The sequence below is a fragment of the Excalfactoria chinensis genome, chromosome 4 (assembly GCF_039878825.1).
Source record: "Excalfactoria chinensis isolate bCotChi1 chromosome 4, bCotChi1.hap2, whole genome shotgun sequence".
Taxonomy (NCBI): Eukaryota; Metazoa; Chordata; class Aves; order Galliformes; family Phasianidae; genus Excalfactoria; species Excalfactoria chinensis.
The window spans coordinates 45,367,895-45,383,319 of NC_092828.1; the positions used below are offsets into that span (position 1 = coordinate 45,367,895).

Here is a 15,425-nt window from a genome sequence, read left to right on the forward strand (position 1 = left end):
CGTCCATTGGCATTGTAGTTGCAAAATAGAATTTCATCTGAATACGAAAGGCTTTCCCCATTTAATTTCATAAGAAAAAGAATACCAACACCCCAGCAAGCAAAGCAGAATAACCCCCCCACACACGCCATTACCCAGCCCTTTTACGGACCCAAGGCTCTCTGAATACCCCCCAGCTCCCGTTTGCAGACATCACCCCATAACCCACAGGAGGTTGCGAAAAGGGTCAAAGGCTGTTCGGAGCACAGCCCGCAGCTCTAGCCCAAGGCGAGGCCAATTCCCCTTCCAGGCAGACCCCGCGGGGTTCCCTCCCTGCCGCCGTGCCCGCTCCTTCCCAGTTGGCTTCCGCGGCGGCGGCGCACTCGGAGGGGGGGGAGGACAAGGTCCGGCCCCCACCCCGCTCCCGCCCGCCCCACCGCCGCCGGGTCCGCGGCGCCCCCCGCACCCGGGATGCGGCCGGCGGCGGGGCGCCGGCTGCTGGCAGGCACCGGGGGCAGGCGGACGGGGAGGTGGGTTCGGCGCCGCCGCCGCTCCTGGGATTAGGCTCCTGCTCGGCTGCCATGCGGAGCGGCGGGAACGGAGCGGCGTTGCACAGCGGGAGGGCGCGGGGCGCCGCTGGGCGCTAGGCGGGCGGCAGGCGCGGGGCCACCGGAGCTCTCCAGGGTCCCGGAGCGCCGCCCGCCGCGGCCGAGCTCGCCGCGTCGATGCCGCGGACACGGGCGCTCCAGGGCTCCTCGGCGGCTCCGAGCAGCATGGCACGGCTGAGGTACCTCCGCGCCGCTGTCTCGGGCTTCTATCTATGGGAAGCTGCGGTGCTGCTCAGGTGAGCGTCTTTCTTTGGGTCGCTTATTTCTCGCAGTGGAATGCTTGTCGCTGTCTCTTCCTCATCATTACTAGCGGCAGCAGCTGCACTCTGGGCACGGGAACTACGTGCATGGGGTCTGCGTCTCACGAATAGTATTGCACTGCATCGAATTTGATTAGCGTTGGGGAAAACGAGGGCTCCGTATTTCCTTTGGCTGCACACAGGTAGGGTCTCCCCTTTTTGTCCAGGAATTTTATTACTGTGTTTAGCAGGAACTGTAGCGCTATTGATTCTGAAAATTCTTCACGTGCAAATTGTCCATGTGTGAAAGTTACAGAAGGTAATCAGAGATGGAAACATATAGATGTGATCTATTGCTACCAGTTCTTTTTCAGTAAAAAGAAATTCAGGAACTGCTTTAGGTCAAAAAGTCCTATCCAGAAATAGAAGTGAGAGCTGACCAGAGAACATGATCTACAGGATTTCAATAGAGACAGAAGGCACTTGCTTTACCACACTGACAATCTAGGATGAGTATTACAAATGATAATAATCTATCCATTAATTATGTGCCATTTCAAAGATTTAGGTTCATAAGGCTCTTCTCCACTTTCTGCCCAGCACACTTCCACTGCTAAACTAATGTTATGATATCAGTGGACATTTTCTTTTGATACATAGTCTGGAAGTGTGGTGATATCAGGCTACAATAAATTTGAGTCCTCCATCTACTCAAAAGGTGAGGGGAATCTTAGCAGAATCCTACATACAAAGAAGCAGACATCTGTGTTATTGCATTTTCAGTACTGATGCTGGGTTAACTGCACTTGTTATCAACAAATGCTGTAGTGCTGGATAAAAATAAATAGATCATGGCATATCTTTTTACACTGACAGATTGTTTTTACGTACCGCATTGCTATTATACAAAAAATAAATAGAGAAACTTAAATTTGGAAAGGGGTTTGTGAATTTGTGAATTATAGATTTAAGGGGTTTATAACTATAAATTTAAATGTAGTGTGTGGTGTCTTACAATGATAGCACACCTCACAGGTGCTCACAGGGTTAGAGCCAATCTTTTGTCTCTTTTTGAAACTATCCTAATTATATTAAATACGTTCATACACAACAGATAAACAGTTTCTAATATGTTTGTGTCTGTGTATGATTTTGCATAAAGAAAGAGATTTTAAGAAATTGGGTCACATGGGATGGGATTAATAGACATTGGGAGGAAACAACAAATACATGGTAATTTAACTTTTCCAGTTGCACTGAAAATTTAATGTTCAGAGTAGATAACCAAACCCCTGTGTAGGCAGAACAAGCAGTACTCCATTCTCGTAATTTTGTTTCAACATGCTCATAGAACATATTTTTCTCGTCATGTTATTTAAATACCATCCTACTGTGGAATGATTAATCCTTAATCCTTAATCATACCAATCCTTTTATTATTATTATTATTTATTCTCATTAATAATAATAATAATAAAAACACTTCTTGTGAAGGCGTATAAGTTTTGGAAGGCAAACAGGTATTTTTCCTCATATAATCTTGGACTAACAGTGATTTGTTTCAAAACGCATACAGGCATCATATTTTGCATAAACTCAGATTATCTTCTTCAATGTCCAAAAATCCTGATGTATTAAAATAACCTCATGCTCTTAAATATTCTCATAATGACCATGATTCATGTGCACATGGATGTAGATCTTTGTGTGTGGTGTCTGAGAAAGACTTCAGAAAACTGCTCAGTCTCTCAATACAGAGACTGCTGGTCATGCAATAGGACCTGAGAACCCTGAGTCAGTTCATTAGGGTCTACAGGAGTCTCCTCCATGCCCAAGATAGATTGCTTTAAAATAGAGGAAGTGTGCGCACACAAAGCTTAAAACATTAAAAGCTACAATGTTCCCAAGCTATTAATTCCAGTTCTCTTCCAATTTAAGCCTTGTGAGATGTTTTACATCAGAGCAAAGGGAACAAGGATCAACAGGACACAGATTCCACTATAAGGCACAAAACTCCCAGCCTTAGCGCCTACGTGAAAAGGTGGATGTGCCAGGAATGCCTAGGAACAACCAAGCCTTAAGTTTTTGACTCATCAAAACACTATGGAAAAAATAACAAATCTTCTCTTACACAATACAACCCTGAAACAAATGAATCTTCTCTTACACTACACAATTCTGAAACATTTCTGCCCTTTGTTAATAAACACTGAAAGCTGTATGAGACAGAACTGTGATGGGAACCTATGAGGAAAAGCTTTTAATTCTTGCCCAACAGACATGAAGCTGACTAAACCGACTTTTAAAATGCTATGCCTATGAAACTAGTTCAGCTTTATTTTCAGGAGAGGTAAAAGCAAAAGGGCTTTTCTCACTATTATAAAGTTATGGGCATTCTACTTCAGTGAGCAAGGTCTCTGGATTTGCTTGCTTTACAGGAGAGAATTTTTTTTTATTTATTTATTATATATTTTTTTTTTTTTTGCAATAATTCATTTCTCATTCCATATTTAAAAGTTTTTCAGATCAGAATGACTGAAACAAAATGCATACTGGCCTTCATAATTATTATTTTGATCTTCAAAAGATATTGCAGAAAGATAAAAAGTCATTGTAATTCATAATTATTTTAGGATAATAGCATACTTGCTGATAATGCAACAATATATTACATATAAGCAAAACAAAAATTGAAGCAGATAGAAAACTATATGTTTTCAGTATTACATATGAGAACTGGGAGAAAAGCTATCATCAGACTCCAAACAAACAAACAAGAAATTATTAATTAAATACCAGGCCAAGTGCAGTGCTACATCAAAATGCGGGTAGAGATGTAAAAAATTAAGGTGAGAAATTAAGGGAAAAAAGAATAATGGAGACTAAGTAATAACTGTAATTCATTACCAAACAATTAAAATAAGCATTTCTAAGACAGAGTTTGACATCTTAGTTACATCTAAGACTGAATGTTCCTCTGAGTTTTCATTAAAGTAATACGGTAAACACAGATTCCTTTACATTTGCCTCAATTCCAAGAGGTCACACTGAAAGCAAGGTGCTTGTAGAGTCACACAGAGTTAATATTTTTGACCCAAGGATGTTTGCGACAGCTCTCCAACTTACATGGACCCACACATCTCTCTTAGAACTACACTGTCATGGACTTGCCAGGATTTTTTTCTTTAAGTTTCTACTTTAAGAGTACACTATATGCATTTTGTATGTAGACCTGTGAATGGGGAAAACGGTCTCAATAAATAAGTATAAAAATGCAAAATAGATTGCCTCTATATTTTTCTAGACAACCATATTAGCAGAGACTAGGAATCATGTTTGGTTATGTTATTGCCTCTTTTCTTGTACTTCTCACTGCCCCATTGGCCTTTTGTTGGAAGAAACAGTATCATAGAGACAGCTAATTGTACTTTGAAGCCAAATTCTTGTTTTAAAAAAATCTCCATGGATCCTAACTCTGGGGCATGTCTGAGCTCATAGTTAACCGATTCTGAAATTATTCTTCCACTGCATTGCAAATTGATTTCAGATGAGTAGCTTTAAGAAGTAGAAGTCAGTGTCTTTTAAGCTAGCATCAGTTTCTCTCTTATACAAATAATGAAAGAGAAACAACCCCAAAGAATTATTAAATCTGAGTTATCATCATTAACATCTTAGAAAACAGTTTTCCTGATGTTCTGGTGAGACTTCAGTAGTTTATTTAGATGTTAAGTGTTACACCTACTGTAGTATTCTAGAAATAAAATCAGAATGTTATTAAAACAGTGTTTTTAAAAAAAAAGTGATGAGAGCACTGAGTCACAGGACCTTTCCTTAGCAGCCTTGACTCAATTTGAAAAGTTTCCGTGGGATAAATCAGACTCCATACCCTAATGAAAAAGACCTGATGTGTGTCAGGAAGCAATAAGGGCATGGAAGGTGAATGGTGAGTTCAGAATCGCAGCAAGACAGGCAGGAGCAGGCTCCTGTCAGTAAGGTTTGCAGTCCCACGGAACCTGCACTAGAACAGAATAGACCCTGTCCAAACAACACTATGGATTTCCAAGCTGTGTCCACAATGATGAGGTAGGTTAAAGGTCAAGCCAAAAAGTCAGGTCAGCAGATCAGAACCAGAACAAGGAAGATACAAAGCTTGGTGCAGGTGCACCCAGTTAGCCTGAGCAGAGACCAAGAGCTACTCCCCAGCACCCCAATGGGGGAAAGCAATAACAACACACAACAAACAAACAGAAATAAACCCCAAACCAACCAATCAACCACCACCAACAGAAAGAATGAAAAAGAAACAAGCGGCTCCTGAGATTTCTCATAGCTTTTATCAAATAGCTCTGATAAAACTGGGCTTCTACATTGTCAGAGCTGGCACTATGCCCAGGTAGCCAGACTCTTGGGATGAAGGCAATGTGCTCATGGCCCTTATAAAATGTCAGGAAGAGAGCCTTGGTATTTCCTTGTAGGATAAACCCATAGGCAGGCATTGTACTTTCCAAAACTTGGACAAAGAAGGGTTTTATCTGTGAGCAAGAATACAGAATTCAAATTCTGTATATTTCAAATATGTAGGTGAAAATACTGAAGTCACTTTAAATCACATATGAGTTTTGACTCTAGTATGAATTTTACTACCTATTCTTAATTTCTATATGAAAACAAGTGTTTTCCTAAATGATTACCATGTTTATAACATTAAGAAAGAAATGCACGCAGAGTTTTTTGATATAACACAATTAGTTGTAAGAATATATAATTGAATAACAAAACAATTTCAATTACGAACATGAGTTTTTCAATTCTTACTGCACTACTGACATTTTCTTACTTTCCAGCCTCTCCTAACTCATTACAAGCCAAATGATGCTAACAGCAACTGAAAGCTAGTAATATTTTGAGATGAGTGCTGTGCTGTGCTTCAGTGTGATGAAAAATGTAATAGTTCCTCCATCAGATTAGTCTTGTCCAGCTATCCTACTGTGACAATTACAGAAAATGAAAATTTTTATAAGATTAGAGCTTCTTATTTTAACAGATTTATAATACAAGCTTCAAATGACCTTACTGAGTATTATATAATAATACCTATAGGAAATGATTCCAGTAAATCAGCTTTTCTCTAATAGTGAGCAATGAAGAGCCCTTCTGTGTGATGCTGCATCTTCTTTTTATTACTTTTCCCATGGATCTTTACAATGTATATTGGAAGAATCAGTAGAGGCAGATAGGAAGTTTTAATGTCACTAATACATAAGCAGTGTGAACAGACCAAATAAAAGGCATCCTGTTGAGGACAAATATTAGTTATCAGAAGAACAGAAATATCTCAGAGGGCAGGGAAAGACATAACCAGAAAATGTAAGTAACAAGAATGTAGGACTAAAGCATGAGAATAACAGCAGCATCAGGAAGATGAAGAATCTGCACAATAATGTAGAGAGAAAAGAAGAGGGAAGTCTTTGATACTGTACTTTTTTTTTTTTTCCTCCTATCAGGAATTACAGTTCATTATTTGTTATGACTTCTGAAGCAATAAGATCCTTCCTGACTGATGTCTCTAGGTGCTGTGTCAATATAAATGCTAACTAGTAATAACAGAAAGAATGGAGGGAAAGTGTACAAAAGTAGAAAGCACGGCATGCCATGAAATAATAAAATAATATATTTTGGTATTACTCTCCCAGCCAGCTCTCTAATGACTTTTTCCAACATTATTCAACAGCAAGCAGGGTAATGCTTGGTCCATACTTCAGTGTATTTTTTTTTTTTTTTTTTTAAACATAATCAACACTTCCTATATAATTTTCTTGCACCACATGTTACCCTGCTGTCCCTCTAGCTCTACAAATGGATGTAAAAATGAACAGCAACAGAGAGAACCATGGTTATTTCCAAATAGGAACTTCTCTAAAGAAGATCAGCCTTTTCAGTATTGTCTTTACTGAAGTTTGTATTTGGTGACATGAACTAGATAAGTGCATTTTCCAAGGGAAACAGTTTTGAGAAAATATAGAAAAGTTGAAGAAGACCCTCTAGAGCTAATTGACTACTCTGTAAAATTAATTTTGTGAAACAGTAAAGTGAGTAGAAAGCAAATATAGGATTACAAAATTTTTCTAAACTGTGGGGCTGTTAGTTGCTATTAATCTTTATGTGATTCTTGGAGGTAAAACTGATTTAGGAAGAATATAATAAGCAAAATGAGTATAGCTATTTAAAAGAGCAGGGTAGAGTTTTTTCCTCTGCCAGATTAAAAATTCAAGATGGAGTTTAACTATTTAACCTACTGTTTTAGGATTTTACCCTTTGTTGCACTCCACCTTTGATTAATATATTAGAACATGCTATGCACTTCACTGTTGTTCAAGGCTTTACAAACTATGTACGGCTTGCATAAAACTACCCTATCTAGACCTTGTCTCTAGTTTCCTATAGAACGTGCATTTCTCTCTTGCAGAATCTTGAAAGGTAAAAAATGAACATACTCAGAACCAAAATATCATCTTCAGTGATCCAAGGCTCTGGAGGTACCAGAAGACATTGTTTCCAAGATGATTTTTCTATGAGATTGGCTCTTTAGATGTCTATACGATTTTTAATACAATCACCATCAACTAACTTTAATTTTCATGACTAACCACTGAGTAAATACAGTTATGTCAGCATGGTTCTTTAAAAGGTTGTGTTTTTTTTTAAATAAAACAATTATTACAATACATCTTAGTGGGTGACTGCAGAGCTTAGGGATTCAGTGGCTTGTTTATCTTTTTTTGTAAAAAGTTGCTTAGTAATGGGATACATTGGCCTTTGATTGTTAAAAAAAATACTTGTATCTCATTCCTGAAAGGCTTTTAATTTCATAACATTTAAAAATGCACCATCGTCTGTTAAATTCAGTAATTCACAAGGAGGTCCGTGCTCTGGGCTTATATAGGCTAAAATGTATTGAGCTGCAGGAACCATCTAAACTTCCAGTCCGCTGGATAAGGGTGTCGTATGAGATAAATAAATGTAACTTTCTGAGAATGGTAGTGTAAATCTTTTTCATTTTTGAGGTCAAAACTAAAAATTATGTAATTAATAATGATTTACTGGGCTTGACTGAAAGAAAATTTTTTTAATTGTCTTTTGGGAAAAAAGAAAAAAGTCATTTGCTCTGTGAGATATTGTTCACTAGCTATATGAAGAGATATTTATATAAAGAAAATCACTATACATTACATAAACCTATGTTATATAAAATATACATAACAGCTTTATAATATCAGATCCTAGAAAGAATGGCCATAAAAAAATCCCACCCTAATCTGCCAGTATTACTTGAGTCAGCTGTTTTAAAGATGCATCTTTTAAAGCTGGGAAGTCAATCTGAAAGCTCTCTGCCAACCTTCTAACCTCCAAACAGTAACTTAGGGTGGGATAGTGACTATGGGCAGTGGTCCCTAAATGGAACAGTAGTCTACCTCAACTCTAGTCATACATTCTAAGCATTGGCTTCACATAGCTGAAACATAACTAAATGCAGTACTCTAGGGTAGATGTTAATTCAGTGTCTAAGTACCTATAAAATGCCTCCATGAAGGGATGTGCTTCTGAATGATGATTTCTCTGCTATCTCATGATATCAGATTGGATAGTTTATAGTGAAATAAATTACAGGAGTTTAAGGGAAATTACACTATTTTCTGTTCTCCTTGAAGGTAGGAGAACATTCTCTTTCACCCTGAAGATAAGATTCTGAACTATTTTGAACACAATATTGCAGACTTCTACTATATGAAATGAATATGGGATACATCCACCTGAGACAGCAATGTATGATTACAAGAGGCACAGTACAGCAGAGAACGGGAATAGCTATTTGCATCCAATTTCTCAATATACATGTTAAAATCTTATCTCTAAAACTTATCACAAAACTTTAAGACTGTGCAAGTGAATTGTAAGAACATACCTAAGTTTTAAATTCTTCTTATTGTTCCTGTACACAGGTGGATGTAAAAGTAATCAAATTTTCTTCTGTAATCACAGTGTATTTAGTTGATTGGGTTCCCTAAAATATAACTTCTCTAAGTAATGGTTGACAGAATGGTCTTTTTCATTCTTTTAAAAAGTGGCTATTCCTATGAGATCAGACTGCATTTGATTGTTGTTTGTTTTTTTGTCTTTCACTTGGGACTTTTCCATTTGTTTACAGGAAATTTAAGACCATTGAGATGACAGTCAAGCAGGTACTGGATATGTGGCATAAACAAGACTAGTGTAGCAAATACAAATACAGACTTTTTTTTTTTTAAGGATAATACTATATATTAGAGAATTTTGTATGCAAAAGAACATGCGTAAATGTAGTGAATCAGGGTAATTATGGTAAAAGTATGGAAGGCTAGCAGCACTGTATTTTAACCTTCATGTTATTCTCCCTGATTCATTCAGTAAGGAATATGCTTAAAAACATGTACTACGGACAGTGGGTGCTGTCATTATGCAGCATGTATCCTGCCATTCTCAGCATCACCCTGAAGCTCAACTCTGCTGCTGCCTTAAATAAAGTCTTAAAATGACTTATTATAGCTTTGATATGAATAGAACTAACGAAAAGAGAAAAAATAATTAGTCTGTTAACCTCACATAAATTAACAATGCTTGTCGAACATCATAAATCCTGTGTCATGGAAATTTCCAGAGTTCTGAGATTATTTTATCGCTTTTTCTATGAAAAGAATGTTAAGTTGGAAACAGGAAAAAAGCCTGGTTTCAGTTTCCTGCATACAGGGAAAAAGCCTCTTGTCAATTCCATGAGGGTCATGTTCAGAGAGATTTTTGAAAATTAGAATCTGAGATCCCACCTTCACTTCCTGTCATCATTAGGCAGCTGATTGTTACTGAGAAAACAGGCAAGAGACCTAACCAGATTCCACCCAAGCCTGCCATCTTTTCATTAAAACAGCATTAAAATAGACATGTTTCTGTAAGACACTTTAATAATAAATCCGTATTTTTCCATCTATAAATACTTAATCTTATTTGGAAATCCTTAATCAATAGTAATAACAGTGTCCACATCATAATTTGCTGACTAAGCAAAATAAGTAATTTCATAAGAGCTGTTTCAGGAATGAATTTTATACATGTTTTTATTGCTAAGTTCTTTCTTGCTTGTAGTTATCATGCCTGTTGAAACACTTTGTGCCAGGTTCAACCACTCTTTAAGCTATACTCAGCATTTCTGTAACAACTTATGTGTTATCAAACTTATTTTGGACAAAAAAGTCTCATCTTCAAAAGAGACAAATGATATATACTGTAGATACAGGACAACGCTGTTATAAGCAGAGTTTCTCAAAGTTAAATTAAACACTTTTCCATTTGATTGTTATTCAGTCTCCAAAAGTCCTGGGCATTTAATTCAAAGTCAAATTTTTATCTTGTTTTGATATTTTTCACATTTCATTCTGTTTTAAGAACTTCTTTTTTTGTGTGTGTATGAATAGTAAATATATATATTATATACACAATATACTATATATACATATATAGCATATATATATACACACACACACACACACACTATTCACACACACACAAAAAAAAAAAAATTGAGAAGAAACAGAAAAACCTGTATTCTGCTTTCAGTATCCATGAATTGGTCCTAGATTTGTGCAAAGTTTGCTTCAGGAAAGAATAATTAAGAGCATTTAGCCAGGCAAAAATTTCTTCGTACTTACTTCACCTTTTAGTCTATTGTTTCCTCACTGACATCAATTAAATTACTATTCATTAGATCAAAGATGCCAGTCATTTCTTGTACGTGTTCAGTTAGCTAGAGGAATCATTCATTAATCACAAAAATGAATTCAATTGTTCAGCTCTGACATGCATTTACAGAAGGATATCTGGTGCTGTGAAAAGATAAAATTCTGAAATTATTTTGTTTGGCACTTTTGGAAGCTGTCCATCACTCCAGTAACGTTTTTCCATTGTTCAGTTAATAGACAAATTAGTCTTTATAATGAGATAGTAATGCAAGCTCAGACTACTGTAGAGTGGGGATTAACAATGTCCATATTCAGATATTTTCCATCCATTCAAACAAAAATTAACCAACCAAAGAAAAACAAAAGATGATTTTACTTCGGAAGGGCCTATCTTTAATTTGAAGTTAACACTGTCAGAAACTTGACCCATACAGTAGGTCTCTGGAAGAGTTATAGATATCAGAATTTGAAATATTGTTCAGCTCTCTGCCCAGATACTTGACCAAGCTTTTTACTCCAAAAAAAAAGGTTAAAAACAATTAAGAAACTGGAACATGAATTTATATCACTGATGAAAAATAAGGTAAACAACATATGAGGTTACTAAGGAAAGTGTGCTTCTGGGAAAGTTAGGAATGAATATTTAATATATAGCCAGAATTCATAAAATATGTTAAGAAAAACCACATGCTGCATGGCTGAAGTTGGCAACAGTGAGCTATTCTTAGGGAGTAGAATTTACAAGTACATTGACCAGTGCCAGAGCAATGGTCAGCTGCAAAACAGGAGTAGATATGACACTGTAAAGGTATCAGAAGCTTCATGACAAAATGTAAATGTTGCCTAGACTATATAGAGCATTAAAATGCAACATTACTACAGTCACAGAACAAGAAAAATGAATACATTCCAAATTTGAAAGAAGAGATATTTTTAATAATGGAATTGAGATGCAATCCTACACATTTTTTGTTTATTTTTCTAATAAAGTGCCTAAAAAGGCACTATCATAATGAAGAATGGATCATTAGCATTCTTTTAAAAATGAAAATTCATTCTTTGCAGCAGATAAATGTTACTTTTCCTGAAAATATATCCAATGATTTCTGCTGTGACTCTAATTATCTCTGCAGCATTATATAAAAAAAATTAAGCTGACCTTTTGAACTTATTCAAAATAAGAGGATAAAAGGGTAACAAAAAAAATCTAAGAGTAAAAAAATCTGTATGAAGATCTAACCTGTCACAGAAAATATTTGAACTTCTCCTGAGTATTTCTGTTAGAAATCACCTCTTTAAAATCTTGGTGAGATACTGCTTCTGCTCCTGTTATTGGAACTGACAGTCCTTTCTCTGGTACACAGAAGTCAAGAGTTCTGTGTTCCAATCTTAGCTAATAAAAACCTTTAAAACATTTCAGGACATGAAAATCTGCATTTCTATTGCATCAGAAGGTGATGACTTCAGGACCTACAACAAATGAAAGAACTGTCATTTTTAATTAACAATACTTTATTGCTATTACTAGTATGATAGATCCTTTATTTTCAGTTTTAACAGAACAGAAAGACAACTAGAATCTCACTCTTTGAATCATGTCAAACTTAATTTTCTCCTTCATTTCATATCTTTGGGTTTAGTATATGTCATGCTCTTCTTTCACATACTCTTTCACTAGTTGCAACTTGCCTTTCTTTTTTCTTGGTCCCTCAGGATTAAATTCATTCATTCATGAATAAAGCTCAAGAAGATTTTTTTTATTATTTTTTTTTTAATTGCTAAAATAGTAAGAAGTAGGAAGAATTCCCTGACTAAGCCTTAAACAGCAGGAACATAACAGTACCTAATTCAGGTGTCCAAATTACACTGGGCAAACAGTATAAATAACGTAAAGAGACTGAGACTTTCAAAATATAATTTCTATCAGGAGTTTAATTTTGAGTCTTAGTTTTCTCCTCAGAAGAATCTGTATGGTCTGGAAAGGCACAACAGTGACTACAGATTCTTTCAGAACTAGATCCATACAGCCGTGATCCTCTGACACTTCTCAAGAGCATAAGTTTTAAGGATAGTGGCTGAGGGAACTGCGATTGTTCCGACTGGAAAAGAGGAAGCTCAGGGGAGACCTTATTGCTCTCCACTACTCCTTGAAAGGAAGTTATGGCAAGGTGAGAATTGGCTGCTTCTCCTATGTAACCAGCAATAGAATGAGAGGGAACAGCCTCAAGTCACATCATAGAGATTCAGGGTATTAGGAAACACTTGTTGTTGATGAATGGCCTGCAGTAACATAAAACTGTCTTTTTTCTTGAAGGGATTATAATTAACAGGAGAATGAAAAGATTGCTTAAAAATTTTATTGCAGTTTTAAGAAGTATTTGCTTTAAGAATATTTAACATCCTTCTCAATACCCCTTCCACAATATTTGTCTCATCTCCAAGGCTTTTGAAAGTTTAAATTTGCTGTTAAAATCCCAAACATTGAAAACCATTTCTCTTCTGATTCAGTTACTTCATGTAGCAAATCTAAACACAACACACTACAGAAGAACATGTCTGCTATGCTACAAACATATTTTAATGAAAAGCTATGCAGAAAAAAAGGAAATGCTAGATACTATAAACTCCAAAATTTTTAGTCCTTTACCTAATTTCGTTAATAGATCAGATAATTACAGAAACTCCCTTTTGAAAAAAATAAAAACCTTAAACTTCTGTTCACTTTTGTCATTAATCTTACCCAGTTCTCATATTATATAGAAGAGTATTTAAAAATTGTTTTCTTAGTAGAAAAGCTTACTACCACACTTTCTGATATGCAGCATGAAGATGAATGGTGCTACCTATTTGTGGATAACTATTTTAGCAGACCTTGTTTATTAAATGGTTAAAGAGAATACTTTTCACTTGAAAATTAATCAATTCTGTCACCATTACTTACACGTACAGAATTAAAGGACATACTCTTGAGACCAATTAATCTAACCTAACTTATTATTGTCAAGCCTCTGTAGAAGTAGAGTCAGATTAATTTCCTAAAATTCTTGTTGTGTTATGAGTATTTAATTAAATTTCATTGCACTTCTCTGCAGAAGTATTTAATGAAAAGTGCAATAAAAACATTCAAACAATGCCTGAAAATAATGGACCATAGACACAAATTGGATTGTTTCAGGGGTTTGGTGACACTTGCCGTCTCAGAGAGCAAGCTAAACAACGAAACAAAATTGCTATTGGGCCACTATAATACATGCAAAGCACCATATAATAGCTCTGTAGCATGTGTTGTAAGATGAAGAGCAAAATTTCTACTTTACTGACAGGCTAAAATAGTCTGTATTTAAAATGAAAGAAATGATTTATTACCAGATTGGAAAATCAGCAAGCCAAAAGTGACTGTAACTTGGTGTTAAGATGGGACCTTCAAGATAAAAACTACACAGGTAGTTTAGTTAGAGATGGAAGAAACTGATGAATTCAACACGAGGGTAGAAAGACTCAAGACAGCTCTTAGAATTAGGTAAATTAGTGGACTGCTCTGACTTGGACTTCATAACTTCTCTTTGATAAGTTGCTATTGGATATTGTCATTACAGCACACTATATCCTTCCTTCATCTCTCCTATCCACTTGTAGCAGCAACAGGGAAGAGAATATTTACCTCTTAAAATAAAGAATGTTTGTAAAGAAATTTCATTTGTAAAATTACTTTCCGTCATTGTTCTTTTGTAAAAACATACACAAGTTTGTGGCAGACAGAAAAGCAACAACTCATAAGTAAAAATACAGTGATTCTTCAAAACATAAATGGAAAAGCAGTCTGATTTTTACAGCTTTAGAGGAGGAGACATTTTTGGAGACTGTGAAATTCTCTTTGCAGAGTTTTTCTCAACCATTTTGTTTTGGAGAAATGGAAGAGATGGTAAGGTTTTCTCTAACAAAAATGCCTACTTTAAATAGAATTTCAGGAGCAAAATGCATGACCCACATTTCTTTTTCTTGCTAAATTGTCAGCTTCTAGAAGGACTCTCCTATTTAAATTCTGTAGATGTCAGTGCTCTCGCTGTGTAACTATGTTAACTAAATATTTTTCTGAGTTTCTGTATTAGTTACCATTTTAGTAAATTAAAAGGATCAGTAATAATACCAACATATCCTCAGTAGAGGAGTTAGAAAAGAGCTGAGTCCCATCACCTGTATGTCATACATGTCACAGCATTCTGATATCCTTATCAAGCTCCATTTCAAAAAAAGAAAAGGGTTTTTGTATCCCTGCTTAAACTTCTAGATTATTCCTGAAGTGTTTCAGTGTCTGAAAGACTTTTAATTTACAATCTAAATTTATCCCTGGCCACTTCATATCCCTTTGCTTTCATGACAATATTATCATCTAGCTTAAAATTCTTTCCTCTGTGCAGGTGCATGTCACAGATAGAATAGTAGCTCTTTCTTTTTTTTCCTAGCTGTGGTCAATCTCTGATTTTTAAGCTGGATGTAGTTAATGAACAGCTCAAGTGCATTTTCCTTTCTGGAGCTTAACTCTTTACTAAGCAGGAAGGTGGTGCCATACAATTGCTAGTTAAGTCAAGTATCCAGATGTGAAATAAATTAGTAAAATAGGCCATCGTTACCCCCATTTAACCTGCATACCAGATTACAGGCTACAGGACCAACAGCTGCAAGGCTATTACCCAGCATGAGGATAGAAAAGCACTGAAAAGGCATCATTTTCTACTTTGAACTACTTTTATTGCTTCCATTCCTTAAGCTCCTCAAGTCTATAGCATGTCTTTTGGCAATCTGAGGGTTTCTGTGTGAGACTTGGAGTGTAT

The 15,425-nt window shown here is 36.2% G+C and overlaps 1 protein-coding gene across 2 annotated transcripts in view; it reads left to right on the forward strand.

Annotated features, from left to right (window-relative positions):
• The first annotated feature begins 450 nt into the window (after positions 1 to 450).
• GLRA3 (glycine receptor alpha 3) overlaps positions 451 to 15,425 on the forward strand; it is a 62,735-nt gene continuing 47,760 nt past the window's right edge. For both annotated transcript variants that reach the window (XM_072335479.1, XM_072335478.1), the window contains exon 1: positions 451 to 823. In XM_072335479.1, the coding sequence (XP_072191580.1) occupies positions 705 to 823 (119 nt within the window). In that variant the 5' untranslated portion in view covers positions 451 to 704. The remainder of the gene's footprint in view (positions 824 to 15,425) is intronic.